A 27497-nucleotide genomic window follows, 5' to 3' on the forward strand; every position below is an offset into this window, starting at 1 on the left:
CCCAGGGGGCCTATATAAAGGGGGGGAGGGTAGCACACAACAGCCTTGGGCGCCTCCCTCCTCCCCTGCAACACCTCTCTCTCTCGCAGAAGCTCGGCGTAGCCCCGCGGAGACCCGCTACATCCACCACCACGCCGTCGTGCTGCTGGATCTCCATCAACCTCTCCTTCCCCCTTGCTGGATCAAGAAGGAGGAGACGTCGCTGCACCGTACGTGTGTTGAACGCGGAGGTGCCGTCCGTTCGGCACTCGGTCATCGGTGATTTGGATCACGGCGAGTACGACTCCGTCATCCACGTTCATTGGAACGCTTCCGCTCGCGATCTACAAGGGTATGTAGATGCACTCCCTTCCCCTCGTTGCTAGTAGACTCCATAGATGCATCTTGGTGAACGTAGGAAAATTTTGAATTATGCTACGATTCCCAACACGTAGAGCATAAAGGGTTGATAGACAATAGGCAAACTCAAAGATATCTTAGATCCGAAGTCCAAAAAGAGACATCATGAGACAAAGCCCGATCTACTAATAGGAAAAACTCTCTAGACAACCGATCAAGGTGACGTGCGGATGAACCCTAAGTATGGGATGCAGTCATGCACATCTCCTAAAGGAGATCGGTCTCCCCTCGGTGGCAACCTGACGTGAAAGCTGAGGTCGAGCTAGGTCTAGGATTTTGCGATTGATATTGTGTGAGTCAATGAGATTTTGTGTAATTAGGTGTATGCTTTATTGAGCCTATCCGACGATTTATCTAGAGCACATCACAAACTCTATTCTGTTGAACACATTAATAATCTAATCCTATGTAACTAAGTGAGTGATCTTCACTAACATATTTATCGCAACATGCTACTATGCCACCTTAACATTCAATTATGCATGAAAAATGGCAAGACTCAACATACAACCATGCATGAAAAAAGACTTAAATATTCTAATTATATTATGTTACTTATATTCAATAAATATTCTATAATTATACAATAATCTTATGTATTTTGTGTTTAGTTATTATATTACCAATTAATAATTTATGTCAATCTAACCAAATGTAATCAAAATATATTACAAGCAATTCCCATGGCAACACGAGGGTACCATCTAGTTTAGTCTAACAGTTATATATAACTGAATTATTCCTCACTGAAATGAACTTGTAGTAAAAACTTATGTGTTGGCTTGTGATATTTTATCAGTTTTATTATAGTGTCTGTTTGATTCATTTTAACCACTTTTGTGGCTATTATTCTACAACAAAATACACTCAACGTAATACAATCTACCAATCAAAAAACAGAGCCTATGGTTAAATGTGTCCCAGCAGGAGGGGGAGTGGGCATATTTTTTGTGGCTTGGTTTAATTAGTTGGACAAATTCAACAATCTTTAATGCATTTTACTTTAACAAGAATGAGCCACTTGTTACCGTCCTCTTTCTATATAGAAACTCACAAGAAAAATGGGGACGAATTCGTTTTCAGGGTCAACAACCTAAAGAGTATGGCTGGTATCGGAGTGATCGGTCTCCTTTGCCACCCATTTGCTATCTTGCTCCTCGGCCATCCGATCGACCTCACCGTCCCTCTCCTCCTCCTCATCCCAACCTCGCAACATACACCTTCCCTCTCGCAACAACTGGTGGTGGCCTGCAGCAGCGACAACAACTTGTAGTGGCGGTTGATCGCTCGCAGCCCCGACGTTGTTGCCCTTCTACGCACTTGTGTCGTCCCCCTCGTAGCACGACGTGCCGCTTCCATAGTGTCAGTGGTCATAGCTCGTAGCACCGGTGGCCCCATCCTCGGCTCCTCGTCGTAGCACAAGCAGCCACCCCAGCCCCTATGGCCGCTCTCCCTCCCCTTACAACATGGCGTGGTTGGGCCACAGTAGCATTGAGCTGGCAACTTTCAACAATACCAACAATGTTATCTTGAAACACAATTGGTCTCCCCTTATAGCAGTTCGTGTCTGGACTTGCGGGGCAGCACTAGAAGCCGGACATGTAGCAACATGTAGGCAGCGCCCGACCAACACCTCCGGCGCCCATCTTACAATGAGGGCGCCCACATGTTGTGCCAGTTATCTGTGGCTTGCAACAATGGTGTCTCCACTTGTAGCATAGCATATGGAGGAGGTTGCAGACGAGATGGATCGGTCAAGAGTATTCATGGATATACAGGCGATTAAATTTGTCAATTTACAATGACATCCTTTGCAGGGTTGCTATCCATCAGATGAGTGTGCGATCGATGCCTCGGTGCGTTGGATCAATCGATTAAAACAAAATATTGTCACTTTTTAATGAAAGAAACAAAGTATTGGCCTCTGTTTTTAGGATGATAATTCATATTTCTAGTTGTACCATCAGCAATGTAAAGTTGTAATACTGTAAGGTTATTTTATCACAAAGATATCTTATGTTGACTATTTCAATCTTAATCTTTGTCAACACAAAAGCAGTCTCCTAAACAAATATACGCTCCGATGACCAAACGTTTTAATCACATTTTCAAGTCAAACTCAAATCTAACTCTCTTTTTTTGGTTGAACTCGTATCAAACTTGACTGAACCGGGAAGTGAAATGCAAAGTACATACATGTATTTCAATTCCTGTCGTTGTCAACATAAAAAGCAGCCGCGGAGCACTGACGCTCGCATTTTCTTTATGAATTTATTTCAAACTTCCTGTCGATATTCGTTCGGTGGGAGGAGACGTTTCCGTCAACTACGAGGCGCTTGCGGTGTCTGCGTGTGCGTGCGCACATTCATACGGATGAATGTATGTTTGTGCATGTCGGAGCCTACGACTATGATGTGTTAAGAAAAGGGAAGTGATCTGCTCCGGTCGACCGGCCCAATGCTTCCGCCGGTCGCTGGAACATCGGAGCCGTCAGATCCACTCCCCCCTCGACTCTCTTCTTTCTCAGATCGTTCTCACGCCCGCACCACCAACTCCTCGCCAGCACCAGCAGCCCTCGCCGGCACCATCAGCGCGCACCTCTCTGGGCCGCGCCCGCGCACCCTCCTGCCATGTGCGCGCCTCGCAGCCCCCATTCGCAACTCCAGTTCGTCTCCCACTGGAAAGCAGCTTCTGTACCTGACAGTTGAAGCTTTTTCCACTGAGGTTTGTAGCATTTGCGCGCCGGTTTCACCATGAATCACGTTGGTTCCAGCATCCGCCGCACAGGTTGCTGCTCCCCGTCGATGCGGCACTCGATCACCGCAGTGGTAGCAAAAAAGCGTACCGGTTGTAGCAATCTGCAATCCTGGTCGCCATGGTCACCCCATGTCACCGCTCGTCACACCATCGCACGCCGCTTGCACCACCACACGCCAATTGCAGCAAAATTGATCGCTGGTGGTAGCTTTCCCACTGCCGTTTGCAACAAATTTGCAGCCCATCGTCGCCGGCGACACTTCCTCGCCACGTGGTTGTAGCAAAACCAAGTGCTGGTTGTAGCTTTTCCGTTACCCGTTGCAGCAAAAAGCGTGCGCCGTCGTCGTCGGTAACGCTTGCCGTCGCCTGGTTGTAGCAAACCCGGGCGCCGGTTGTAGCTTTCCCTGTGCCGGTTGAAGCAAATCGCAAAGCCAGTTGCAGCTTCAGCACCAGTGGCCATCACCTCTAGTCCTCGCCGGTTGCAGAAAAGTACGACCTCACCAAGGAGATGCACGACCATGGCTTCCCCGGGTTGGAAGCAACCCATGACCTCCCTTTGCAAACACCTTTCTCTGATATGGAAAACAAAACGGAGGAAAAGAGCTTGCGGAAGCTCGCCGGCAGCCTAGGAGAAGGATGCATCCATGACAGGGGAGGCAGAGAGGAGAGCGACGCGTCTGGAGGAAGGAGAGAGAGGGGGAGATGGGATCTGAACGAGTGGTCGAGAAAGATCTGAACGGAGGAAGAGATGTGGGTGGGACCGGCCTGGTATGACGTGGCCACGTTGGGAACCAACAGGGGACGATGGATCTGGGCGATCGTGCGACTCGCGCGTGACCGGCCCAAGCTTCGGCCGGTCCGCCGGTCACAAACATTTTCCTTAAGAAAACCATCGAAAACAGTCTCGTACACATATACACGCTCCGATTACTTCTGGATCACATTTCCGAGTCGAACTCAAATCAAACCTTTTCTAATTTTCTAGTGGAACTCAAATCAAACTTATCTGAACCCGGAAACGGAGAAGCAAAGCCGCCGGGAGGGGCAATTCGGTCAACCCAACGCCCCGAAAAAGGGCGCGACCCAACCGCCGAACCGTCCCGAAGCGCCTAACGCCCTGAAACTTACCAAAACGCCCCTCTCTATCCGTCTCGGCTCCGGCCCGAGCGTCCGATCCGCTCCGCGATTCGGGAAACCGCTTCCCCCGGAGAGTACCTGGTACCGCACCTATATAGCGCTACGCGTGGCGCACCCAGAACGGCGCGGAAGAAACTAAACTCGAGAGGCGAGGGGAAAAATAAGGGAGAAACAAGTGGAGGAGTAAAGCAGCGGCGCAAGCAAGGGAGGAGGAGGAGAAAGCGAGGCGATTTCTTGCGGGATTCGCCGGCGAGGGAGACGGAGGGGAGTCTGATCGGTGCGGTGATGGGGGTGAGGGAGCCCGTGGCGATGGAGATACCGGCGGAGGAGGGCGCGGCGGCGAGGGTGCCGCCGCGGATCAGGAGGAGGCTGCTCGAGGGCAGGGCCAGCGGCGGCGGCGGGCCGTCCAGCGCCGAGGAAATCGAGGCCAAGCTCAAGGAGGCCGACCACCGGAGGCAGGTAGGTGTCCCTGTCTGGTACCTTTATTTTTCGCTTTTCCCCTTCTTCCCCCTCACGTTGGATTGCGAAATCAGAGGCGTGAACTGTGAATTCCAAGTGTCGAGGACTGCTTTTTCTTCTTCTTCCATATGCTACTACTATTATCCTCGTCGGTGGTTCCCATCCTTACTGGTAAAATGATAGTGGCGTGTCCTGCTATTGAAGTGGCGTATCATTTTATACTTTTTAAGAAAGTGGTGCTGTTTTTGAAGGATTTTACAGTAACTTTAGACCTGTGAAAGAATTCTTTTGGTTGAGCCTGTTCGTGGGGGTGTCGAAGTAACATTCATTGGGAATTGTTTTGGCGGTAGGTAGGTAGTCGTGAGCTGAAGTTGGTCTCACGGGTGCCACGAATTGCTTTTCTGTTGGATTTTGCCGGTTTTTCTTTTCTTTTCTAGTTTGGAGTTTTCTGGTCTTTGAATTGAAGCGTTTCCCCCCATTGAAATAGTCTCAATTTTATCTGTAGTTCGGTGAAAGCGTAAACAGGAACTGTTAGTAATTAATTTAGTTGTCTGCATCGGTTTATTCCGAGTCTCCAGTAAAAATGGAAAGTTTTTTTAATCAAATAATAAAGGTGAAATTATTGTAAGTTCTAACTGCTTGAGTTAGCAAATTGATTTCAGGTTGTTTCGGTGGTAGGAGAATTATCCTAGTTTGGTAGGATAGTTTGCTTTCATCATCGACCACTTTGTTTTGCTTAGAAGTAACTTGTACCGCTGAAATTTTAGTTGCAACTTCTGTAGTTCTGTTGGTTGATGTAATCCTGGCAGGAGCTGTAGAAACAACTAAATAATTATGTGTTATTTTGGTTAAAAGTAAGTTTGAAGTGAATTAGCGATACATGCTTGATCAAATTAACTCATTTTCAATTGTTTCTCTGCAGCAATTCCACGATTGGTTATCCTGCAAAGCAAGGAAGAAGCCACGGAGCCCATCGTGGTCGTCTCAAGAGGAAGATTACGGACAGCGCCTTGAAGCCAGGCTTCAGGCAGCTGAGCAGAAAAGGTTAAGCCTCTTGGCAAAGGCACAGAACCGGTTAGCCAAGTTGGATGAACTCCGACAAGCAGCAAAGAATGATGTGGAAATGCGGTTTGAGAAGGAGAAGGAGGAACTTGAGACTAGAGTCGAGTCTCGTGTCCGACAGGCCGAGGAAAACCGTATGCGCCTTCTGCATGCAGATATGCAGAGGCGGGCCGCACTGAAGGAGAGAACAGAGAGGTCCCTCGTGCAGAAGGCGACATCTGAGAGCAAGTATACAGAGCGGGTGCGATCTGCTATCCTGGCAAAGCGTGCTGCTGCTGAGAAGAAACGGTTGGCGTTGTTAGAAGCTGAGAAGAGGAAGGCTCGTGCTCGGCTCATGCATATTCGACAAGCAGCCATGACTGTAAGCAGCCAGAGAGAAGCAGAGAGGATTAAATTGAAAGAACATCTGGATAGCAAACTTCAGAGGGTATGTGTTGTCATACATACGCTGATTACAATTTTAGTTCTCCTGTTCTGCTTCTTATCTGATTTGTTATCTTATTGAACAGGCCAAGAGGAAGAGAGCTGAATATTTGAAGCAGCGAGGAAGTCCATGCAGTTCTGCTCATGCCGATTACATCAAGCATGCCGATTTTCTTTCAAGAAAGCTTGCAAGGTATTACCCTCATACATTAAATTTTCCTTTGAATTCTAACTATTTGGTTGTATTTGCACGTTCGAGTTAATTGAACTTTTCTTCTCGTATATTATAGGTGCTGGAGAAGTTTTGTGAAGTCCAGGAAGACAACACTTGCCTTAGCTCAAGCTTATGATGCTTTGGGAATTAATGAAAAATCTGTGAAGTCAATGCCATTTGAGGAATTAGCTATGTTGATGGGATCTCCCACAGCTCTTGAGGCTACAAAGGCATTACTTGATCGGTTCGAGAGGCGTTTGACTCTTTGTCAGTCAGCAAATTCATCATCTGCAGAAAATATTGACCATCTACTGAAACGCCTTGCGACTCCAAAGAGGAAGGCACCTCCGAGTAGGGACGGAAGAACAAGGGTTGCAGCAAAAAGGCCAGCAAGAACTTCTGAAACAAGCAGGTTGTCTAGATATTCACTGAGGGTGGTACTCTGTGCTTACATGATCCTGGCTCATCCTAGTGCTGTTTTAAGTGGAGATGGTGAGCAAGAGCAGCTACTCATGGAGTCAGCAGCAAACTTTGTCAGGGAGTTTGAGCTATTAGTTAAGACAATACTCGAGGGACCAGGAAGAACCTCAAGGCAGCCATCTCTTGATGGTGCTGAATCATCTAGTTGCCAGAAGTCTTATGATGTTGCCAGCCAAAGTAAATTCAAGACTCAGTTGGTTAATTTTGACAAAGCGTGGTGCACCTATCTTTACGGATTTGTGGTGTGGAAAGTAAAAGATGCAAGATCATTGGAGGGTGATCTTGTTAGGGCTGCATGCAAGCTTGAGCTGTCAATGATGCAAACATGCAAGTTAACTGCCGACGGGCAGTCACACAACCTCACCCATGATATGAAGGCGATTCAGAAGCAGGTTTCTGACGATCAAAAACTCCTAAGAGAGAAGGTTCAGCATTTGAGTGGTGATGCAGGCATCGAGCGTATGGACTCTGCTCTCTCAGATGCAAGATCAAAGTTCTTTGAAGCGAAGGAGAATGGAAGTCCATTGGCAGCACCTGTTGCAAACGTATGTACCCCTCTGCGCATTGATTCATCTGGAAAGCTCCCGCCTACTGAGGTCAATATGAATTCCAAAACAGATGCTGAAGGATCAAGGTCTGTTGTGCGATCCCTGTTTGGAGCTTCTGGAGCATCAAGCAGCACATCACCAGTGAATCTGCCAACAGAGAATGAGCAGATGGTCAATGAGATGCTTCATGAGGATGGTGGTGCCATTGCTGGCAATTCTAATGATGCTCGTACCATTGAGAAGGATTTCCAAGACAAAGTGAGGGAAACAATGGAGAAAGCTTTCTGGGATGTGGTTACCGACTCGATGAGAGGAGACAAACCTGACTACAGCCAACTGATCAACCTGGTAAAGGAAGTGAGGGATTCGTTGCACGACTTGGCTCCCAAGGAATGGAAGGAGGAAATCTATGAGAACATTGACCTCGAAATTCTATCCCAGGTAAGATCCGAGTGTTTTGCATATATAAGTTTGTCATCGTGTTCCTTATTTTTTTTCTTATTCATGTAACATTGACATAATTTTGTTCCTGTACAAATGAAGGTACTCGAGTCAGGCTCCCAGGACACCCAATATCTGGGGCAGATTTTGCAGTACTCTCTGGATATGGTCAGAAAGCTGTCTGCTGCGGCAAAGGATGATGAGATGAAGGCAAGTCATGACAAATTATTGAGTGAGTTGGCTGCAAGTTCTGAAGATACTGATAATGGAGTCAGCTCGTTCGTCATTGCTGTCATCAAGGGCCTGCGGTTCACTCTGGAAGAAATAAAGGTGTGTCGAGTGTGTTAATACATTAAACTTGTCCTATAATTAACTGCAGTGGAATTCTAACATTTTTCCGTTATATACAGCAACTGCAAGTAGAAGTGAGCAAGGCATATGTTCAGCTGATGCAACCGACGATAAAAGGCTCTGCTGGAGTGGAGTACCTGCAGAAGGCTTTCGGCGATCGCTATGGACCTCCTGCCAATGCGTCAGCTTCTCTCCCTGTAACTCTGCAGTGGATTTCAGCATCAAAGAGCATCGTGGACGGAGAATGGAGCGAACATCTGGGCTCTCTTTCAGTTCTTCCAGCAGCAAATCATGTAAGTTTCTAACAACATCAGCAGCATAGCGGCATTCTATTTGTTATCTGGTTCCTGACACTAGTTTAATCCTTTGTGGCAGGCTCAGCCCCTTGTTACAGTGCTCCGAGCTGGCCATGGAGCTCCAACAGCTGCTGTAGCTTCAGCAGGTAGTTCAGGTTTACCTGAATGCAAGGGAGAAAAGATTGACAAGCTTGTGAGGGTTGGCCTGTTGCAGCTTATTAGTGGTATGGAGGGATTACAATTGCAGTCAGCTCCTGAGAGCTTCCATCTCAACTTCCTGAGATTGAGGGCCGTGCAGGGCCAATTTCAAGAAGTGATTGTGATGGCTACGAGGTAAACTACTATCTTATACTCATGTTATTTTAGTCTAGTCTGCAGGATTAAAACTTGAATCTGTGCTAACTGAACTTACTGTTTGTGCAGCATGCTCGTCCTGCGTCAAGTCCTGATGAGTGAGAATTCTAAGATCACTCCTCCGGAGCTGGAGACTGTCATCTCAGAACTCTTCGGCGCTCTGGTGAAGCTGCTGGACAACTCCCCGGAGGCAGGCACTGAAGAGATCGTGGAGGCGATGATGAGCGCGTCGGCCTCAGCCGGCTCTTTGTCGGACGCCAAGATTCAGGCAAGGAGGCAGATAATAACCCGGGTGCTCCTGAAGAGCCTCCAAGCGGACGACGTCGTCTTCAAGAAGGTCTCCCGGGCGGTCCACTGCGCCTTCCGCGGGGTCCTCCTTGGCGGCAGCGGTGCCAAGGGCCAGAAGCTGGCGGATGCAGCCCTACGCCGCGTTGGCGCGGGGAAGCTCGCCGACCGGGTGGTTAAGGCGGCTGAAGTGCTCATCAGGGTGGCCACGGTCTCGGAGAAGGTCCACGGCCCGTGGTACAAAGCGCTCGCCTGAATGTGAATATAGCTTTACTTTGGTTGGTTCTGTGAATACACACGTTGGGTCGGGTGTAAATTCTTGTCCCGCTGGATGAGGTGGGAATAAGTCATTGTACAGAAATTAATTAGTAGTTCAGGATGTTAAGAATTCTTGGTGTAGGGCAATATATGGATGTCCCAGCTCCAGAGTTTAGTCAGTCAGGGCCCGGAGATGCTCAATGGCACCTGGGTTACGCCAATGATGGTGCAGTCACTGTAATAGAACTCAATAATGTTAGTAATTGTCTATGATGCAAATATATCTCGTTTGTTTGAGCAGTCGCATCATATGGATTTATCTGTTAAAGGCTCAAAACATCTACTCCCTCTGTTCCGAAATGTATGTCGTTTAACGATTTTGCATACAAAATTTCCTAGGCTACCAAATTTCCTGAGTTTCCCATTCTACCCCTGCCGACCGACACATTCCCCTGTCTCGCGCCCGACGCCGCCCAGCACTCGTTCCCCATCACTCGTCTCTCTCTCGCGCCCGACGCCGTCCTCTCCCCGTCGATGTGCCCTCTCGCCGGCATCTTGCTCCGCACCATCGCCTAGCTCACCGCTCCCAACGCGCCACCCTCTCAAACTTCGGCAATGCACTGCTGGGCGAGGAGTAGATGCAGAAAGCTGCCATTTTTATGCGCCGGCAACGCGCTACTGGGCGAGGAGGAGGCGCGCGCTGGCGCTAGATCTGAGTGCGTTGGCGCTCGATCTGCTTTGTGGAGAGGCATGAAGGAGGCGCTGAAGCGGAGCCGGAGCGGCGCCGGCGCGGGCGTGAAGACGGCGGCAGTAGGAGCTGGAGCCCGAGCAGGTGGAGGTGGAGCCGCATCTGGACCATGTACTGCATCAAGGTCTGACCCCGTCTCCTCTTTGATGGAACAGATTCTTCTTCTTCTTCTTCCCTTTGAACAAGACCTTTGAACTTGATAACCGGCCGGCCGGAGTAGATTGGTTGAATTTGGGTGTGTGGTAACTGCAGCTTGTTTTCCTCTCACCATGGGGCTGGGTAAACTGCATTTATTAGTTAAACTTCCCTAATTTGTTTTCCTCTTTGATTTGGCCAGATGGATGGAGTAGAGAGCCTAGAGTAGGAAAGAGCCTTGGACAGGAGCCATGGACAGCGCATGACAGAGCCATGGACAGTGCAGCATCACAAACTTCATTCCTGTAGAACCTGATGCAGCGCAGCATCACAACCTTGATGGTAAACTTTGTGTACACATCTTGGTAAACTTTGTTGTGTTGTGCCAAGAGTAGATTCCTGTACTGTTCTTTCTTGTAGTGGAGCTAATTTTGTGTCTTCGTTAATATTCTCATGAACTTCTGTAGCTTCTGTTACCTAGTCTTGGTCATGAATCTGCAGCTTCACCTAGTTACCTTGTGCTGCAATTTTTGTTATAAAGTGCTAAACTGGTATTGAGCTCAAGTAGCTATGCTCGTACACTGAACCCTGAACATTACACTATGTTTATGGATACTGAACTGGACTGAACCAGAGTGCTCTTTTCCTCAAAAACTTTATTCAAAAGCATCCAAATTTCTGTGAGTTGATATACTGTGATTTCTGTGAGTATTTACAATTAGTAAAAAGGTAGTGACATGTGAAATCGAGCCAAAAACAAAATACGTTCAATTTTTTCGTCAAAATTCCTCAAAAAATTGATTGAATTTATCTCAAATCCAGAAAACAAAACTTAAGAACCCTGGGCTGAAATCAGGTTATATCACGAATGGCATTAGTGTTTCTAATCATATCTCTAACCTGAATATGGCTCTTATTGCTTAAACCGAAGCTGCAGTTGTTCGACCATTAGGAAAAGAGATCAATTACTTGTTGGTTCTCGCCTCTTTATCCACCACAAATTTCTGTCCTGCAGAAAGGACTTCCCTATGCTGCAAAATAAACAACATGAGATCAATCTTTCATACTGACAGTGAGAAACAACAAATCATTGGATTGATCAAACTTGTCCTGGATCAAAAAAAAAATCATTGAAACTTATTCTCATGAAGCTTCTGTAGCTTCTTTTAAAAGTTCTCGTCTGTAGCTTCTGTTAACTTGTCTACTGAAACTCCTTGCATGGTAAAGGAAGGGGGCCAGGACATGAAGGGAAAAGCTCCTGCCCATATCGATTCAAGAGGAGAGGAGGGCCATGGAGGGAGAAGCCTGCTGCTGCAATACGTACCTTGTCGTCCTCATGGTATTCTCCAACTTCTCATGAAGTTTGTGTAGCCTTCTGTTACTCATGAAGCTTCTGTAGCCTCTGTTACACATGAAGCTTCTGTAGCTTCACTAGCTTATGAATCGTCTTTAGCTTCTGTAGATTAACAAAGAAGTTTCTCATGAATTCATCACTATGAATCTTCTCATGAAGCTTCTATTACTCCAACTTTTGTAGCTTGTTGAACTTCTGTAGCTTCAGCTTCAGAGTAGCTTGTTAATCTTGCAGTTCCCTTGCTAGTCATGAATGTTCATTGCTTTGGCGAGGGAAATTCTGTAGCTTAGTCGTGGTGCAGCTTCTGTAGTTTTATTAAACTTCAGAAAAATTGTCTTAGGTCTGCATGTGCTTCTTCAGAAAATTGAAAATTTAGTGTGTGTACCTTCTGTACTTATGCAAGTGCAACTTCTGTTACTCCAACTTCTCAAGAGAGGAGTAGTTTTTTTAGGAATTGTCTTAGTCAAGAATGTGCAGGTTTTGTATCTGAAAATATTTAGTGATTCACTAAAGTTTTGTCTGAAATGAAGTTGTAAATCTGGAGTCAAAATTTGTCAAAATTAATTGAAGTTTTGTCAAAATTTGAAGCATATTTTCTGACCTCTGGTAAGTTTCAGTAATATTCAGTGTACTGTAATTGTTGGACATTACAGTAATTTCAGTTGTTGTTAACTGTTGTAGCATTAGGAGTACTGTAAATTGAGTGCAAGCATTAGGAGTGCTTGCATTAAGAGTATCTTCTAGTTTCCTCTCTCTCTCTCTCTCCAAATTTTTGGTAGTGATATCCTGTAGAGATTTAGTGATCTCCTGTAGCTTCTGTAGCTTCTTCAGACTTGATTCACTAAATTCACTAAAGCATGGAGTAATTTCAGTAAAATCACGATAGGCCATACAAGTAAAATAGTGTGGAATTTTCCTTAAATTAAAATTAAAATCGTGTGGACTCGATGTTTAGTTTTAATTAAAATTAGGAGTAGGAATAGTTCTTGGAGTAGGAGTAGGAGTAGTTCTTGGAATATGAGTAGGAGTAGGAGTAGTTCTTGGTTAATTAAACCTTTTCATTTAATTAAAACTAAACTAAACTACTCTTCTCCTCTCCTCTCTTCTCTTTCTTCTGTCTTCTCTTTCTCTTTTGCCCTCTTACAATAGTGCAACAATATGAGACCTAAATCAAATAAAACCAAATGAAACTTTCACTAATGGAGTACTCCTCTTTCTCTCTTCTGTTCTCTTCTTTCTTCTTGGAGTGCTTGATTATCTTCCAGTTCCCTCTCTTCTCTTCTCTTCTCTCTCTCTCTCTCTCTCTCTCTCTCTTCCAATGCCCTCTCCACTTATCTCTTAATTAAACAAAAATGATCACACAAATGATGCACTCCACACAAAATTAAATGAAACTTTTCAAACAAAAATGATCATATATATGGAGTAAAATCCAGTCCATAGAAGCCTTTTGCAAACAGATGGAGTCATTTCACATGGGGTTTTCCGAAAATGATCATACAAATGATGCACTCCACACAAGTCTCTTCTCAAGGAGTTGCATATACTCCACACAAGCCTCATCTCTAGGGTTTACATATACTCCACACAAACAAGTAGTTACACATACTCCACACAAATAATCACAAGCAAGTCAAGCATCTCAACAAGCAACTCCTCAAGCATCTCAACAAGCATCTTGATAAGCATCTCAACAAGCAACTCCTCAAGCATCTCGACAAGCAACTCCTCAAGCATCTCGACAAGCATCTCAATAGGCAACTCCTCAAGCATCTCGACAAGCATCTCGACAAGCAACTCCTCAAGCATCTCAACAAGCAAATCCTCAAGCATCTCAACAAGCAACTCCTCAAGCATCTTAACTAGCATCTCCACAGGCAACTACTCAAGCATCTCAACTAGCATCTCAACAAGCAACTCCTCAAGCATCTCAACAAGCAACTCTCTCCATTATCCCAAGATTGTGTAGGGCATTTACATATACCTCTCGAGGGCATGTAAGTCTTGGAGGCAGCATCCCAAGGTTCTCTAGCCTTTCCTTGTTCGCACGGGGTATTTTATACCCATTGGCCCCTGCATGGTTCAAGATTTCAACCATGCAAGCTTGTAGAGATAGGAAAACTCTGTTCAACTTGTAAACCTCATAGTTTTCAAATTCATCTAGCACACCCTTGATAAGATCCTGAAGCGTTCTAGGGCTTAGACAATCTGTTAGAGATTGCAACGAGTTGAAGAACCCAAGGTCAAGTCCATTCAGATCAGGGCTATTGGCAGGTTGTTGAATTAGTCTGATATCGAGTCCCGTTCTTTCCACAGCTGCTACAAATTCTGGGTCGTTAGGCAAGATATGAGGCTTAGCGTTGTCTTGCTGTATATAGATGGTTTGCCCAACATCATTCTCAGGCCAAGATGCTTGTATTGCTGGCAGTAGGTTCTCTATCATGAACTCTCTCATTACTTGCCTGTTGACTTTTATGGACTTTGTCTCCAATGTTCCTCTGGGCCTGTTGTCGCTTCTCCTCTGAGCCGGAACTTCTTTCACAAACGGCCAAATTCCAATTTTTCCAGAGAAGGTCACATTTCCTTCGTTATCCCACCTCGGCCTAGCAACAGCTGTCAAGAACATAACCTTTCCAATACAACTGCCGTTTTGCAGAGTTCTCGTAGGCTCTTCCTCCCCATACAGCAGATAATAATTCCTTTTTTTCTTGGTCATATAAAACCATTTCTCATCAATATGAATAATGTTGTGCATGGTCTTGAATTTTGGCCTTCCAGATTGTGTTGTTGTCTCATCAAGCATTGACAAGCAAAATTTCATTCTATCCTTCTTGTTCTTTTCATTCAGAGTTGGCTTCAAATAGTTTGTATGCCTCTTTATCAACTTCAGCATGAACTTCTGGTGGAGTGTCGTAGGGCTGCACCCGAGTTGCCAGGCAAGTGACCTAATAGTAGACCTCCTGTTCAGTGGGATGGTAGGGATTTGCTCTAGATTAATGTCTTTCGGCTTTCTTCCACAATTTCCTTTCCTCTGACTTGAAACATCTACGTCCAGACCTTCAGCAATTTGCTCCATCGCTTTCTTCCAAATTCTTTGTATATTCCAAACACCCACTCCAAAGAAATCAGCAATATTTTTCTTGTCATCTCTCTTAAACTTTCCCCCTCTACTCATGCACAATGTATGCATTGCAACATAAGCGGCATATCTTTGCTTGTCATCTAGGATATCCCTTTTCTGAACTGCTTGCTCAACACCTGCACAAAGAAAATATATGATCAAATGGAGTACAACAATGCATTTACACAAGTCATTTGAGTCATTTACTCTCTACTCATGATCATTTGAGTCATTTACCTGCATGTTGAACAATTGCATCTCCTACATCTTCGTCCATTTCATCTCTCACATCTTCGTCCATTTCATCTTCATCTTCAGCAGGTGGGGTGTACTTGAGGTCTGGGAGATCCATGTTCTCCGGGCAACTGAAAAGAACTTTCAAGGTAAGAGGTTGAACTTTCAAGATGCACACCAGTACATTTTGGAAATGAAAATGATCAATTGGAGCAGTACAACATTATTGCATACTTTGTTTGCACTATTCTCTTGCTTGCACTGCTTGTTTAACGTTAAATGATCAAATGGAAATGAAAATGATCTTGGAGTAGTTTAGTGTAGGACTTGGAGTAGTACATGAAACTTTTCCTCAAACTGAAATTAACTGAAACTTTATGACTGTCAAAATATCCAGCAGGTTCTAGTAGAGGTTCATCAATAGCAAGTGTAACTATTGTACTAGCAACTGTAGCAAGTGTGGAGTATTGATCCTTTCCAAATTAACAATCCAATTTCAGTATCAATGATATTCACTGCAATAAGTTGACAGTACTGCTGCATTTAATTTCCATTTGACTTATGCAAACTGAATTTGACAATATTGCTGCATTAGTACATTCAGATTCTGTCAAATGATGTAATAAAATCAAGATGTTTGGTCAGGTATTATTACAGTAATAAAATCTCTTATCAATGATGTAAAAATACTCAAATCTCTCCCAGCCAAAAGATGTTTTGTCGGGTCTTATGACAGTACTACTCCAGTCATGAACCTGTTTTTGTTGTGTGTGTGTTCTTAGAAAAACAATTTACTCCAGTCTGTTTTCAGTAGCTGTCTCATGACCCTTTAATGAGAAAAAGAACATGTGTAATCCAGATGACAGCATTTTCAGTCTATGATTTTTATTTAAAGTAAATCAACATATCAACTGATGGCAGAGGTTCTTTCAGAATTTATTCTGTCTTTAAATTATTCTGTCTAAATTATTTTGCTCTATTCTTCCCCGTGAATTTAGCTTCTTTTTTTCCTTTTACCTCCATGCATTGTTTACTTGATTATTCATTCAGTAAATACTCCATACTTTTACCTCCATTCATTCATCATAGAGTATGTTGAGTCATACTCCACCAGATTGTGACTTGTGACCTTGAACGTTTTTTTCCACCAGATTGTTTTAAAGAAGGGCTATTGGAAAAAGATGTGTGAGAGTATTAGTGACTCATGTGTGGGCATGCCGCACCTTTCAGGTAGCAGGTTGGTCTCTCAACATTTCTCCATTCAAGTCATTTCCCCTAGTGTTTTTTCAAAGCACTACTGCAGATTGCATACTAAGAATGACCGGAGTATTTTATTTACATCAAATAATGTCAAACAGTTTAGATTGTTCAGTCATACCATAGTGTTTAAAAGTTTGGACATTCTGAAGATTCAAATAAAAATAGACATGTGCACACTTTACTTGATCATGTCGAGTTACAGGTGAAAGAGACCCTCTTATGGGAATAATGAAGTACATAAATGATAGTGAGTTCAAAGTAAGGCTGGGGTAAAATTTTCGGAGGCCATGCTCTATGTTTTACCACTACCCTTCCTGATATTCATGCTCCTGATATTCATACTCCTATTCCTACTCAATTTTACCTGAAATGAGAGTAGCAATTATTTCTGCCCGTTAATTCATACTCCTACTGATTTGCAGTACTGATGAAACTAAGTCCAAACCTGTGCTAAATTGACAGTACATGTTCAATTTTTGTATTGACAGTACAAGTCCAAACTTGTATTGACAGTACATGTTATACTCAGTGTTCAATATCACTGTTCAGTTTCAGTGTTAAATTTCAGTATTACTCCAAGATTGTACTGCATGCAATTATTCAAATTATTTAAGACAGATGATTGCAGCAATTTTATGATCATCAAATTGTTTACTCAGATGCAGAGGGAGTAATGGGCGAGGAGATGAACCTAGGCGAGCAAAATTGAGAACTCTAGCTAAAGCAGCTCCTGCCCAGCGGCGAGGACTTCAGCGGCAGCAACACCTGTGCATGGGGAGGAACAGCCCCTGGGCGCGCGCAGGCAGCAGCTCGCCTCCACCAGCGGGCGACAGCAGAGCACCAGCTCGCCTCCACCAGCGGCCGGCAGCAGAGCAGCAGCTCGTCTCCACCAGCGGGCGGTAGCAGAGCACCACCTGGGTGCGCGCGGGCCAGGAGGAGCCCCTGGCCTGGGAGAGGAGGAGCGCGGGGGTGGAGATGGAGGTGGAGGGCGGGGGTGGAGGTGGAGGTGGAGGGCGGGTGGCGGAGCCGCGGAGGCGGAGGTGGAGCGCCGGGGCGGAGGCAGAGGTGGAAGACGCTGAGGAAGAAGACTGACTGATTCAAAGTTTGAACTGGGGGCATAAATGTCCATTTGCCCATTTTCACCTGGTTGGAACATATTCCCCAGCGACATACATTTTGGAACAGAGGGAGTAGCTCTTTGCTTCAGAACAAACCTCAAGGATGGAGAAAAAGCCCTGACCAAATTCATCAGACGCAAAGTAATCAAGAATTCAGGAGTAAACTCCCAGGGTTTCTTGTCTGGGCAATTTGCCACAGAGTGACCCTGACCATAGCCATCACACTTCAAAGGAGTGGATAACGATGCCAGGATAACACTATTTTTGTGTGCATCACTACCCAACAATGTCTCTGCTTCATTGCGCTCTCTGATTTTGGGAGACATCTTCTTTGGGGGCAATGCAGGTATAGAACGACGGTCACCACCAAGCGAGGACTTGCTTGCAGTGTGCTTGCACCACAGGAAACGGTGTGTATGCCGACGGCCAAAGCCGTCGGCAAAGGCCCCAAAACTGTCAGCATACAGCCGTCCTCTTTGATACCCTCAGTAAAGCCCGGATGGCCGTTGGCGTACAAAAGCCATAGGCATAGAAACATATGCCGACGGTTTTCTCGAGCCATCGGCAAAAAAAGTAGACGACACAGCCGTCAAACACCGTCCAGACACGTGCCGGTTTGCCGTCGGCATAGCTATGCCACGGGTCGCCGCCTTGGGTCCTCTTGGTGGTCACCTATGCCGACGGCAAGGCCAGATGGCAGAAGATTCCAACTTCAATATAACAAATAAATAATTCAAAGTGAATTAGAAATGGATAATACAAAGTAATTATACAAGACTTACAGTATGTTATGAAACCATACGCTTTATTAATAATTATATAAGGTACGAAGTTCTCAAATATTTACATTATATTAAATGAATAAAAAGAAAAAACTAAACTAAAACCTGGACTACACCTATTCTAAGCTCTTTTCTATCTTCTTTTTCATCACCTCCATGTCCTGGAGATCAACCTCCTATGGATACACAAGCACATGTGCACCCACTTACACTTGATATATTCCTGTACTAGATACACAAGCACATCGCAACACTTGGGTTAGTAAAAAGTAGCTAATTATACATGTACAACAAAAGGAACTAAACTACAGGAAGCGCATAAGTGAACAGGAGAAACCATTATAGTGTATGCAATTACAAATACTGAACTATATAGATAACATGACTATATCATATATCATACCAAAGAACAGTAACACTTGTATGTATAACACGTGAGAACCACAACTAAATGAGCAGAACATTCCTTCAGTGTTACTATCGTCGGTGAAGCATGTCACACTTGGAAGCGGGGTATTCGCTATTTGAACCTCCCACCACACTTGTATACATATATTAGGACACACAATGCAAGTTTTGGTAGGATTCGGACCCTCCGAAGACCACACAGTGGCCTAACCCTGACCCATTTGACCGACAAGTCTAGCCCCTCTAAGTGTCGAACCTCCATCAGTGGCAACTCGTGTGTAAAAATATTATTTTTGAAATCCTTGAAACTTTCTGATGCAAATATATATAAAATTTGCCTCATTTGGCCAAGGAATAAAAAATATACAAAAAAGTCAAAACAAGAGGGGGTTTATGCAAATTTGAAGCAAACATGATTTTAGTTTGTTCAAATTTGAAAACATAGTATACCAATAGAATCCTTTCATGATTTTGATCAAAAAACCCATATACAATCTGTCAAAATCAATGCAAGTATGAATTACTTGTGATTTTGATAAAGTATAAGGACCTATTTGAAAAAGTACATGAAGTTGCATTTTTAACTTACTCAAAAATAGAAACAAAGTGGATATTCATAATCTATGAAAAATTCTACCCCAAATTGATATATAATTTGTATATGGTAAGTTTAGATAAGTCAGATTTGAATTAATAAAATTCAATTTTTAAAAAAGATTTTTCAAAAACACAAAAGTATTTAAAGTTAAAAATAATAGAGAAAAAACTTTGCCGATGGCCGTCGTCGGCAAATATATATATAATGGGTCTCTGTCAGCCAAAAGGCATATATGCCGACGACCCCTATTTTCCCGACGGTTGCCCTCATCATAGAAAAATATATGTCGACGGCTGCCCTCGACATAGCACCAACTTTGCCGACAGTTTTCCATCGGTCGTCCGCGTAGCTCTGACGGCCCCGGTAAAAATTCGCGGCATACCTTTTGCCGTCGGCAACTAGGGTAATTCCTGTAGTGTTGGGATCGACATGAATCTTGGAAAAGACAATATCAGCATCGACGGGCGATAACCCACAAGTATAGGGGATCATTTGTAACCTTTTTTGATAAGTAAAAGTGTCAAACCTAACGAGGAGTTAAAGATAGAATTAATATTCCCTTCAAGTTCTATCGACCACCTATACAACTGTACTCACACCAACATTTGCTTTACCTAGAACAAGAATAAATCTACTAGTACTTTGTAGGTGTAGTGGGATAAATTTTGCAAGATAATAAAGAATGTGAAAATGAAAGTTAGGTGCTGTTTTAATAAAAGAACAATTAAGTTAGTATAGCTAGTGTGGAAAAGTGGTGGTAAGATTTGCGAGTTTGTCCTAGGCAATTGATAACAAGATCGATAATCACTATTGCAATTTTATATGAGGGAGAGGCATGAGCTAACATAATTTTTGTACATGTATCATATGGATTTATGATTGGAACTCTAGCAAGCATCCGCAACTACTAAAGATTATTAAGGTAAAATCCAACCATATCATTAAGTGTCAAGTGCTCTTTACTCCCATACGAAACAACCCCCTTACTTGGGTTTAACCTTCTGTCACTTCGCAACCCACTATAAGCGAATCATGAACGTATTGCAACACCCTACAGTGGGAATCTCCCACGTTTGCGGGACACGGAAGGCACCATAGGACAACACCAAAATAAAACATGCAACTCAAACCAATCAAGATCATCAATCTACCCATAGGACAAAAGAAATCCACTCAAACATCATAGGATGGCTACACATGATTGAATAATAATATATAGCATAAAGCACCATGTTCAAGCATGGGGTACAACGGTTGTGGGAGAGTGGACCACTGATAATAGATGAGGGAAGGTGATCGAGGTATTGATGAAGATGAAGGAGTTGTTGGAGTAGATCGGCGTTACACGATGTTCCCCGGGCATTGTTCTGGCTCCACCAGGAGAGAGGGGGTGAGAGCCCCCCTCCTTCTTCTTGCTTGGCCTTCGCTCAGATGTGAGGAGGGTTTCTCCTCTGGTCCTTGGGCGCCATGGCTCTCGGAGGGGAGGAGCCCCTCCAAGATTGGATCTCTCTCTCTCTCTCTCTCTCTCTCTCTCTCCCCTATTCTGTGTTCCTGTTTTCTGGCCTCTCACCGTTTCTTATATTCCCGGAGATACGTAACTCCGATTGGGATAAAATTTTAACAAGATTTTTTCCAGATATTAGCTTCCTTGAGGCAGAAGGACACCACAACGGACTTACTGGGTGGCCACAAGCCTGCCAGGTGCGCCCCAGGGTAGGGGGCGTGTTGTGTGAGTTTGTGGGACATATGGGCCACCCCTTGTGTTGATTCTTGCACCAAAAATTCACATATATTACAAAAAAATCTCCGTAAAATTTTATTGCGTTTGGACTTCGTTTGATATGGATTTTCTATGAAACAAAAAATATACAACAAACAGGAGCTGGCACTGGGTACTGGATCAATATGTTAGTCCAAGAAAATCATATAAATTGTTGCCGAAAATATGTGAAAGTTCTAAAATAATGGCATGAAACAATCAAAAACTATAGATACGATGGAGACGTATCAACGGTTACCGATCTTGTCCCTCCCATCGCAGATGCAGACGCAGCCACCATCATCTCTGGCATGTGGCTCCATCGGCTTTCATCACCCTGATGTCCTCCTCTCTTCGCCAGGCTTCGATTCTCTCTTGCAATCAATTGTTCCTCCTTGTGCTTCTCAACCCTGTGGGCCTCATCCATCTTTCGTTCTTTGACTATGTGTCTCTTCAATCCTTCTTCTCTCATCTTACCTCCGCCTCCCTTTCTTCCTTACGCCTCCAATCCTCCTGTCGAGCCCTTTGATTATCTTCCCAGCGACGATCCTCTTCTCTTTTGTCCAATTTCCCCACACGGTCGCACTCTTTGCCTGCAACGCGACCACGAGGGGGAGCGAAGGTTGCATGCCCCACGCTCCATTGGTCGCGCTGCAACTACCTGACAAAGGATCTCTCAAACTTTTGTGGTGAGGGGGCAGCGACCGTGGCAGGGATGGCGATGGGGAAGACAGAGAGTGGGAGGGACAAAGACCACTCTCGGAACCCTAGATCTTATCTCTCTCACCCGACTGCCATCGAGGACCTGGGTCGGCCCATATTTTTGTGACCCCAGCCAAGGCCCACTAGGGTGAGTAGCCAACCCATACCATTTGGGACCATCTTTTTTTCTCTAGGTCCAACAATTTCACATTTTCCTTGTCAAAATTCACTTTCCTAGCTAGTTCTTCATGGATTGCATCTCCTTTTCCACCGGCAAGAGCACTGGTAGGATAAACTTGGCTTGACCAAAACCAAGAATAACTGCACCACATGTATGGACCATTTTTGTCTATGACGTGTCAGGAAGCAATAGGGATGATGGACTTCAAGTATCTTTCAGCTTTTTTCTTAGTCCCATCTAATTCTAATTTTCTTCACAAACCTTCTTCACCGCTGCAATGTGACAAGGAAAAAAAATACCATCCCACTCAACCTAATCATCTCTCATTTTATCATTTTTTGTATTTAATCATTTTATCCTCATCATTGAGCAATCTGAGCATATATACCAGATCCCTGCTACAATGTCATGCATAAGCAAATGCGTCGGGAGGGGCAATTCGGTCAACCCAACGCCCCAAGAAAGGGCGCAACCCAACCACTGATCCATCCCAAAGCACCTAAGGGCATGTCCAACGCGGGCAGCAGGATTAATTCCTAGGTCAATGGGCGGTTGGGACGTTGATTCCTGGCATCGTACGAGGCATCGACACAAAAATTAGAAGCGAGTGCTTGTGCATTTTTTGCTATGCAGGGTAAAGCGCTTGTGCGACAGCCAGTTTTCCTAGCGCTTGCTAATTAGCCTCCAGCATTGTAACAAACAACGCCTGATGTCATCTTCGACGGTAGATGCTTACATAGGCGCTTATGGAGGAAAATAAATAAATGTTGTAAATTAAAAAATCATCATAGCGCTCGCTAACCCAACGCTGCTGCTAACAATAGGTGCTAACTAACCTCTAACTGGCCGTAAAACCAGGCAGTGGGCACATCGTTCCAACTCATGCGAATGAAAAAAAGCTAAGTGCTCGCCACTAGATGTTGCGTGGATCGATGTCGGGCCTGGCGCCATGGTTGGATGGCCCAACTACCCCATCGACCAAGAATTCGATCCTGGTGACTATGCTAGCGCCGAGCGTTGTAGATGCCCTTAGAGCATCTCCAATAGAAGATGTATATTTGAAGATGTAAAAGTGCTAGATGTATAATTTACATCACCAAAAAGTGCTTTTTACATCACCAAAAAACACCCAATTCCAACTGATGATGTATAATTGGTGATGTAAAACTAGTGCTCCAACAGATGATGTAAATACATGATGTGAAACTAGTTCAACTACTACATCATTTGAAGCATAGAAAGTTAATTTGAAGCAAACATAGTTCATAAAACATAATTAAACATAGTTCAAACTACTACATCCATCAAACTATTACCACTCCGAGTCTACTTCAACTTCATCGAACATAAAACTACTAATCGTCGCTCTTGAACATACTCTTCCTCCGAGTCATCCCAGTTAGACGAGTTGGACTCGACGGGATCACCGTCGAGGGGTTGGCCTCCTCCTCCTTCTTCACCGCCTTCTTCTTCTTCTGCTCGGCCTCGGGATTACAGAAGAACTCGCGCTCGGCCTGGACATATTCCGGATGCTCACGCAAACCACACCATCCCGCGTCATCACTATCGCCAGAGAAACAAGAATCACCGGCTTCTTCTTCTTGTTGTTCTTCTTCTCATCCTTCTTCTCTTCCTTCTGCCATATGTTAAGATTCTTTGGCCCAATTAGCTCCACGTCCGCCTGAGTCTCAATCTCTAGGAAGTTCATCTCGTGCCTCGGCTGGTCGAAACGCCACGCGGCGATGTCGTATGCACACGCAACTATGTCGACAAAGTTGAATGTGCTGATCCAGTAGCGATAGCCATCGCACTGGAACTCCACGCCGAAGTTCCTGGACACCTTCTTACGCACCAGAATAAGCCGGTCTTGCTCTTGGATACTTTCTTCGATGGCATGGCGGTGGCGCGACTGCGGATCGAGATGACCAGCGCGGAGGCGGGCAAGCGGCTACGGCTTGGGGACGAGCTTGGATATGAGCGACGGGGCGGAGGCCGAGTTGGAGGATGAGCAGCGGGGCGGCGATCGAGCTTGGAGACAAACAGTGGGGCGGTGGGCGAGTTTCGAATGGCGCAACAAGCAGCGACAGCGGAGAAGTGAAATGTTGGTTAATTGGGGTGGCGGAGCAGCTGCAGATCTGGCTGCGACGGGGGTTGGGAGGCCGGATCTGCCGGCAGCAGGGTGCAGCAGGCCGGCGGCGCGGTGGAGGATCGAGGTAGGCTGTCGGTCGGGGGAGGGAAGGGGAAATTTCATGCGGTTGGGGGGTTCACGAGCAGTTGGACGTTTTTTTACATCAGACGGCTGCTAGTGATGTGTATTTGGATCAGCAAGTGTTGTATTTTACATCACTTGAAGCAGGTGATGTGCATTTTTTACATCTACATCATTTGTTGGAGCAACTTTTTAGGCCTTGGTGACGTAAAATGTGGTTATTTATACATCTACATCTACATCTATTGGAGCAACGTTTTTAGGCCTTGGTGATGTAAAAGGTGTACCAAGGCCTAAAAACGTTGCTCCAACAAATGATGTAGATTTATAAATTTTTACATCACCTGCTCCAAGTGATGTAAAATAAAACACTTGAAGATACAAATATACACCACCAGCCGACCGCTGATGTAAAACGACCACATGCATGTGAACCACCAACCATCACTTCTTCTTCCCCCACCCACCGCACGACCATCTCCTTGCCTCCCGTAGCACACCACCGCCGCACTACCCGCCCACCGGACCCCGTCGCTGGTTCCGCTGCCCCACATGCAAATCAGCCGCATCGACTACTTTTTGCCGCCGCACCACCGCTCAATTCGAGCTCCTTCATTGTGTCCTGCCACATTTGAAACTCAGCTGCCGTCCCTGTGCTCGATCTGAAGCTCACTCGCTGCCCCACTCCTCGTCTCGACGCTTGGCCACCGCCACTCCTCTCGAAGCCACTGTCGCTCAATCCTTAGCCGCACCACCGCCATGTCGCCGAAGAAAATCTCAAGAGCAAGTCCAACTTCTTTGAGGTGCGGAAGAAGCCGTCCAAGAACTTCGGCGTGGAGTTCCAGTGTGATGGCTATCACTACTGGATCGACATTGTTCGACTCTGTCGACATGGCCGCACATATATAGGCCTCACGTCCGAGACCTTGCTGCGTGATGTTTCGGCCGGCCGAGGCACTTGATGAACTTTCTAGAGATCGAGACTCACGTGGACGTGGAGCTAATCGGGCCAAAGAATCTTAATATTCAATGGATGGAAAATAAGAAGGAGGAGGAGGAGGAGAAGATGAAGTCAGCGATTCTCGTTGCTCCCGGCAATTGTGACGACGTGGCGATGGCGAGGTTCACGTGGGAGCATCGGAGTATGCCCAAGCCGAGCGCTGAGTTCTTCTGGAAGCACGAGGCCGAGCAGAAGAAGGCGGCAAAGAAGGAGGATGAGGCTGGTGCTACTTGTGAGTTGCGTTGGGGTTTTCCCTGAGAGGAGGGGAGATGCGGTACAATAGAGATAAGTATTTCCCTCAATGAGAACCAAGGTTTATCGAACCAATAGGAGAATCACGTGAAGCCTCATGAACAACACCTGCACAGACAAAAGAAAATACTTGCACCCAACGTGGGCAAGAGGGTTGTCAATCCCCTTGAACTCGTTACTTGCAAGGATCAAATCTTCTATAGGTAGATGGATAAATTGCAAAACAAAATAAAAGAAATTAAATTGTAGCAAAGGAATTTGGTTTTTATAATATGATTAAGGTAGACCCAGGGGCCGTAATTTTCACTAGAGGCTTCTCTCTCGAACACATATCATATGGTGTGTGAACAAATTACTGTTGGGCAATTGATAGAAAAGCGCATAGTTATGACGATATCCAAGGCAATGATCATGTATATAGGCCTCACGTCCGAGACAAGTAGACTGACTCCTGCCTGCATCTACTACTGTTACTCCACCAATCGACCGCTATCTAGCATGCATCTATGGTATCAAGTTCATGAAAAACAGAGTAACACCTTAAGTAAGATGACATGATGTAGAAAAAGTAAACCCAATCAATACGAATAAACCCCGTCGTTTTACCCTTAATGGCAACAATACAAATACGTGTCTTGTCCCCTGCTATCACTGGGATATAGAGCACTGCAAGATTGAACCCATCACAAAGAACCTCTCCCACTGAAGATAAATCAATCTAGTTGGCTGAAAGCACATTTTCTCCCTTGGTGGTTTTGGTAATCAATGTCAACATACATATTGTTAGACTAACACTTTTATCTAGTATGTTTCAAAGAAGTATGGTGGCATGGCAAGGACATGAGGATGTGGACCCATTCAAAATTCTATGGACAGTGATGGGCAAAGCTCCAAGACTCTACATTTTTGGTTAAGTGATCCAATATCACATTGAGTCCATAGGAAAGCCAATACTATTAAAAGGGGATGAGGTTTTGGTCATGAGTCAATTGGTCAAAATGCTTAGTGATATTGATCCAAAACCCTCAACTACTTCTCCACTTCACTCCTATCCAAAACCCTAAATATCCATCTCGGTCCCACCGAAACATTCCCATCCGGATCCACCGAGATGAACCATACACTACCACATGCCAAACTCTACCGAAATGGATCTCGGTCTCACCAAGATGAACCGATCAGAATTTCCGAAACGAGATCTTGCCCTAGCCATTGCACTTCGTCTCACCGAGATGTTCTATTCGATCTCACCGAAAAGCCTAACGGTCAAGTCTTTTACACTAGTCGGTCTCACCGAGATTTTCATGTCGGTGTCACCGAGTTGGGTCAAAGACTTGTAACGGTTGGATTTTTGGTGCTGCCTATTTATACCCCTCCACCACCACGTACTCAGAGAGAGAGAGAGAGAGAGAGAGCCATCAGAATGCACCACGCCTTCTGATAACCCACAAGTATAGGGGATTGCAACAGTTTTCGAGGGTAGAGTATTCAACCCAAATTTATTGATTCGACAAAAGGGGAGCCAAAGAATATTTGCAAGTATTAGCAGTTGAGTTGTCAATTCAACCACACCCGGAGAACTAAATATCTGTAGCAGAGTGATTAGTAGCACAATAATATGATAGTTTGATAGCAGTAGTAACAGTAGCAATAGCAACGATAATAGTAACAGTAGCAGTTTTATAGTGATTGTAACGGCAACAGCAGCAACAAAAGTAACTTAGCAAAGATCAATATGCGAAAGGCTCGTAGGCATTGGATCAGTGATGGATAATTATGTTGGATGATATTCATCATGTAACAATCATAACCTAGGGCGACACAGAACTAGCTCCAATTCATCAATGTAATGTAGGCATGTATTTCGTATATAGTCATGCCTGCTTGCGACAAGAACTTGCATGACATCTTTTGTCCTACCCTCCCGTGGCAGCGGGCTCCATGGGGAAACTAAGGGATATTAAGGCCTCCTTTTAATAGAGAACTGGAACAAAGCATTAGCGCATAGTGAAAACACGAACTCTCAAACTACGGTAATTACCGAAAAGAATCCCAAATTCTGTGACTTTGGGGTATGCGGATCATAACACGTAATAGGTGCATACAACTTGCAAGATAGGATCAAGAACAGAAATATATTCATGAAACCATAAAGGTTTCAGATCTAAAATC

At 44.9% G+C, this 27497-nt stretch overlaps 2 protein-coding genes across 3 annotated transcripts in view; both read left to right on the forward strand.

The window, feature by feature from the left end:
• LOC109785914 (uncharacterized) overlaps nucleotides 1–9761 on the forward strand; it is a 38935-nt gene extending 29174 nt beyond the window's left edge. The window contains exons 2-9 of one of the 2 annotated variants that reach the window (XM_073508638.1): nucleotides 4392–4752; nucleotides 5675–6241; nucleotides 6324–6430; nucleotides 6528–7920; nucleotides 8023–8250; nucleotides 8331–8564; nucleotides 8647–8900; nucleotides 8991–9761. In XM_073508638.1, coding sequence (XP_073364739.1) covers nucleotides 4579–4752; nucleotides 5675–6241; nucleotides 6324–6430; nucleotides 6528–7920; nucleotides 8023–8250; nucleotides 8331–8564; nucleotides 8647–8900; nucleotides 8991–9462 — 3429 coding nt within the window. In that variant the 5' untranslated portion in view covers nucleotides 4392–4578 and the 3' untranslated portion in view covers nucleotides 9463–9761. Of the gene's footprint in view, nucleotides 1–4391; nucleotides 4753–5674; nucleotides 6242–6323; nucleotides 6431–6527; nucleotides 7921–8022; nucleotides 8251–8330; nucleotides 8565–8646; nucleotides 8901–8990 lie in introns of those variants that run through there. The other variant, XM_020344498.4, reaches the window with a different exon arrangement.
• A 175-nt stretch (nucleotides 9762–9936) lies between these two features.
• On the forward strand, nucleotides 9937–17270 carry LOC109785917 (uncharacterized). Its single transcript, XM_020344500.4, has 6 exons — nucleotides 9937–10336; nucleotides 10550–10689; nucleotides 11575–11686; nucleotides 15141–15205; nucleotides 16208–16293; nucleotides 16976–17270. The coding sequence occupies exons 2-6, from the start codon at nucleotides 10663–10665 to the stop codon at nucleotides 17217–17219; spliced, it is 534 nt and encodes a 177-aa protein (XP_020200089.1). The 5' UTR covers nucleotides 9937–10336; nucleotides 10550–10662; the 3' UTR covers nucleotides 17220–17270.
• Nucleotides 17271–27497: the final 10227 nt, after the last annotated feature.

This window comes from Aegilops tauschii, chromosome 2 (assembly GCF_002575655.3).
Source record: "Aegilops tauschii subsp. strangulata cultivar AL8/78 chromosome 2, Aet v6.0, whole genome shotgun sequence".
In the NCBI taxonomy this organism is placed as follows: Eukaryota; Viridiplantae; Streptophyta; class Magnoliopsida; order Poales; family Poaceae; genus Aegilops; species Aegilops tauschii.